At 40.9% G+C, this 3,852-nt stretch overlaps 2 protein-coding genes across 8 annotated transcripts in view; one reads left to right on the top strand and one right to left on the bottom strand.

Annotated features, from left to right (window-relative positions):
* LOC101860481 (abl interactor 1) overlaps positions 1-3,362 on the bottom strand; it is a 23,402-nt gene extending 20,040 nt beyond the window's left edge. For 4 of the 7 annotated variants that reach the window (XM_005093089.3, XM_005093091.3, XM_005093090.3 and 1 more), the window contains exon 1: positions 3,200-3,362. In XM_005093089.3, coding sequence (XP_005093146.1) covers positions 3,200-3,325 — 126 coding nt within the window. In that variant the 5' untranslated portion in view covers positions 3,326-3,362. The remainder of the gene's footprint in view (positions 1-3,199) is intronic. The other 3 variants (XM_005093094.2, XM_005093093.3, XM_005093095.3) reach the window with 1 other exon arrangement.
* Positions 3,363-3,370: 8 nt separating this feature from the next.
* LOC101860239 (arylsulfatase B) overlaps positions 3,371-3,852 on the top strand; it is a 17,282-nt gene continuing 16,800 nt past the window's right edge. Inside the window, exon 1 of the mRNA XM_005093088.3 lies at positions 3,371-3,506. The gene's annotated coding sequence lies outside the window, so the exon portion shown is untranslated. The remainder of the gene's footprint in view (positions 3,507-3,852) is intronic.

Raw genomic sequence — 3,852 nt, 5'->3', positions numbered from 1 at the left:
GGGGGGGTAAGAGACCTTTTACTATCTTATTTCTTATATTTGTATTTTGTTTTTTGAACAATAAATGTTTTCATTATTTTCAAAATGAGTGGTCATTCTGAATGCATATAAATAAATGAATAAAAGAAAACAATGAAAAACAAGTAAAGTATGCAAGTAATGCAAGTTTCTCTCTGTATTATCAAAGAAACATAGCATGGAATGCCGCACACTAGGCAGGCAAAATCACGCGGTGAGGGCATAAGTAAAAAAAAAAACGACGCAGTCACGACACCTTGCCGCACTGCGGGCAATCGAGAGGCATTGCGATTCGACCTGTTCCCGGCACACATGTCAAGGGAGATCACTGCAGTAGCATCCAAAGTGAGAAGAAATGGGTCAGTCATGTGACCACACACGCCTATTCATGTTTTCTTCACGCACAAGAGTCACAGCCACTTGACCTCATTAACTGCCATGGTCTGGAACATCGACTCTAGACTAGTAGCCTAGGCTACTCCATATCAGCACGTACATGCATAAAAACTAAGCGCTTTTTCGGTAGTTCCCACCCCGCAATTGTTATTCGCCGGTTTTGGCCTCAAGAGTACAGAGGTTTCATGCAACTAGCCCCCTGACCTAATAAAAAATATGGTGGGGGGTTTCACAGTAATTTGATGCTTTGCAGTTGTTAGGTTTGATATCTTAGCTTACTGCGCATCAAACATGTATAGAGTCTATCCGTATCACTGCATTTCTGCTTGGGTGTGTAACCCCCGGTCTTCTGCTTTGTTTTGGATAAGAACAGTGAAAAGGAGGTGACTTTCTGTGAGCATGCGCAGAATGCAACTTATTTCACTTTCGTTTTGGAGGTTCCTGTCAACACACGTGGTTCTACGGTGTCGGAAAGTTTTGCCCCTTCATATTGATTGTTTTCATAATCGGTATCTGTGAATTTACTAAACGCTTGGGTAGTCTATTATTTAGCACATCTAGTTAATCTAGCTCTAATGTATCGTTGAATGTATAATAGAATAGATAAATACTATCGCAGGCTGCTTCTTATGCCCAGAAACATGCCAGATAGGGATGCGCACTGATGTAGACCAAATTCGTTCTGTCCGTTTAAGTGTGTAATATCGGCTCTTTTGCTATTTGGCATTGATAGTGTGGCTTCTACGCCCTTTGGTTGTTTTAATTCTTTATGACCAGCGTTGCGCACTGAAACAGGCAGTTTTCCTTCTGTTTGGATGCGTTATATTGCCATTGGAAAATTATCAGAATGTATTCATGTCAAAATTAATTAATATGGAAATTTAATCACCAAAATGTTCAATTTCTTCTTTTCACGTCTTTTTCTTCTTCTTTACTGTCCTTTTCCTTTAATTAAGAATACTTGTCTAGGAGTCTAATTCTTGTTTTCTTCTTTCACCTTCTTGTGTCAACAGCACCTTACTTTTTATCCATTATCAAAACATAGACACGGTATAAGGAAATCTCCCGTTAGGGGGCTCGTAACAGCTCCCAAAAAGAACACGCCTCATTGACCTTGGCCTTCAGTTCCGGTCAGTACAGGAACTTCTTGCAAGGAAAAGAAGACAAGGCCAGGATAGAGAAAGATGAAAAGTGTAAGAAAAGAGCTAGATCTAGATCTAGAGCTGTAAACATAGTACTAATAGTACTATTGCGCACTCAACCAATCGATATGTTGCACCAAAACAGACACCTTGCACATCAACCAGACACACGTTACCAAACAAACACCACCACATATAGGAATTTAAAACTGCTGGGTTTTGTAATGCGCTACACCGTATAGAGGAAGGAAGTGGCTATTCTCACCCGGGGTGAGAATAAAAATACATCGTGAAAAAAGACCTTTTTCCTCATTTTCGAATACTATCTATCGGTGTGGATGATCAAATTGATAAAAGCCAAGAAAAAATTACGTTATAGCACAAAAGTAAGCTAATTTGATCGTCTTCAAAGATGCTATGGCTATTTCACTTTTCAAATCAAGCCGAACTACGCGGGTCGCCATTTTGTTTTGCCCGGAAGTTCTCACAAGATCTACTCCTCCCCCCCCTCTCTCTCTCTCTTTCTGAATACTGTCTATCGGTGTGGACGATCAAATTGACCAAAACAAAGTTAAAAAATGATGTTAAAAAACAAAACTAAATTAATTTGCTTGTCTACAAAGATGCTACGGCTATTTAACTTTCCGAATCGAGCCGAACTACGCGGGTCGCCATTTTGTTTTGCCCGGAAGTTCTCGCGCTACCCCTCTCTCTCTCTTTCTCTCTCTCCACTGCCTACAGACAAAATTGCACGCTTTTAGGCTAACACTAACAGTAGAAATAGATCTAGATCTAGAACGTTTGTTCACAGCACAAAATTCTATCACAGAATTGTTATCACAGTGTAGAATTCTGTGGTTCAGGGTGAACGCTTCACTGGTTGGCCGAGGCTATAACGGTGAACGCCCACCGGGTGAGAATAGCCAAAAGACTCGCCTGCGCTACTCTCACCCGTCTTTGTAACTTCTGGTGAAAAAATCAGGAACATCGACCTGTAACTTCCCGAGATATTCACGAAAGATCTTTTACAGTATAGCACAGTAACGGACTGACTCTACTAGATCTCGGCTCAAATAAGGGGGGTGGGAAAAGTAAGTTTCATTTAGTTTAGAACTAGATCTACCGGCAGGACTTCCGTAACGAGCGACCACTATGAGACAGAGCAGAATTGAGGGCTTGGGGTAGGGGTAGGAGTAAGGGTAGGGTTAGGGTTCTGGGTAGGGGTAGGGTTAGGGTTAGGGTTAGGTCTAGGCCTCTTCTTTATTGTGTTTGATGGGGTGGTCGCTCGTTACGGAAGTCCTTCCGAACTGCCAGAAAGAAGCCTAATCGTCGGAGGGGTCAAAACTAGTATCCCCAACAGGACCACATTGTACAGGAGTGCCCTTCTATCCTCCACTGCCACTGACGTATCATTGAGTTGAGACGCTGATGACTGATGATAACCTGATAACCCTACTCCACACGGTAACTTGTCAGTCGTAAAACAAAAACTAAAACTCATCAGTATCAGCAGCCTTGTCAGACTTGTCTTGTCGCCCTTGTGTCATCTTCGATATCAAGACTGTAGATCTAGATCTAGATCTAGATCTAGATGTCATACAGGATTATGGATTAAAATTATGCTTATGGTGAATGACACATACCCGTAAATAATAGTCTTCGCAGTATTTGGCAACATTTTCTAAATTGCGGTAGTTTTCCTGTAAGTTTTTTCTACCATCAGGAATTTCTCTATCGATGAGAGAAATCAGCTCTTCTCCAGCAGCCATCTTTACCCGGAAGTTGAGTCTAAAAATAAATTAAAGATTATGTCACATGACCATATCACATGAACAGTCATGTGATATTGAATTGTTGAACCCACAGATTCTGTAGTTGAACCCAATTGTGTTTTTGCTTGCGTCTTTCGTCTGCAAGGAAATTATTTTGTCATTTTATGATACTGAAAAGGTACTCAGAATTGTCCTATTAACGATGCAAATTAATTTACTGTTGCTATTCTGTTTCATGACGCTGATGTTTACAGTTTTGTTCCTTCATCAGACTAAATCGGCTTCAACTTCAAGTACCGGTAGTGGTAGTCGGTTGTTAATTGCTTACTAATACAGTCAAACCTGTGTAAGACGGCCACCCATTGTCAAGGAGAAAAGTGGCCGTATAAGACAGGTGGCCGTCTTAGGCAGGACTGATCAAGATGAAAACAAACCATTCCCATCTGAAGTCCCAATCGAAAGTAGCTGCATTGTTATTGTTTTTGTTGTTGCTGGTTTGTATTTTGTTTGTTATTTTTACTTTG

The sequence above is a fragment of the Aplysia californica genome, unplaced genomic scaffold, assembly GCF_000002075.1.
Source record: "Aplysia californica isolate F4 #8 unplaced genomic scaffold, AplCal3.0 scaffold00058, whole genome shotgun sequence".
Taxonomy (NCBI): Eukaryota; Metazoa; Mollusca; class Gastropoda; order Aplysiida; family Aplysiidae; genus Aplysia; species Aplysia californica.
Note: the sequence above shows the minus strand (reverse complement) of the source record. Positions and strands in the feature narration are given on the sequence as shown.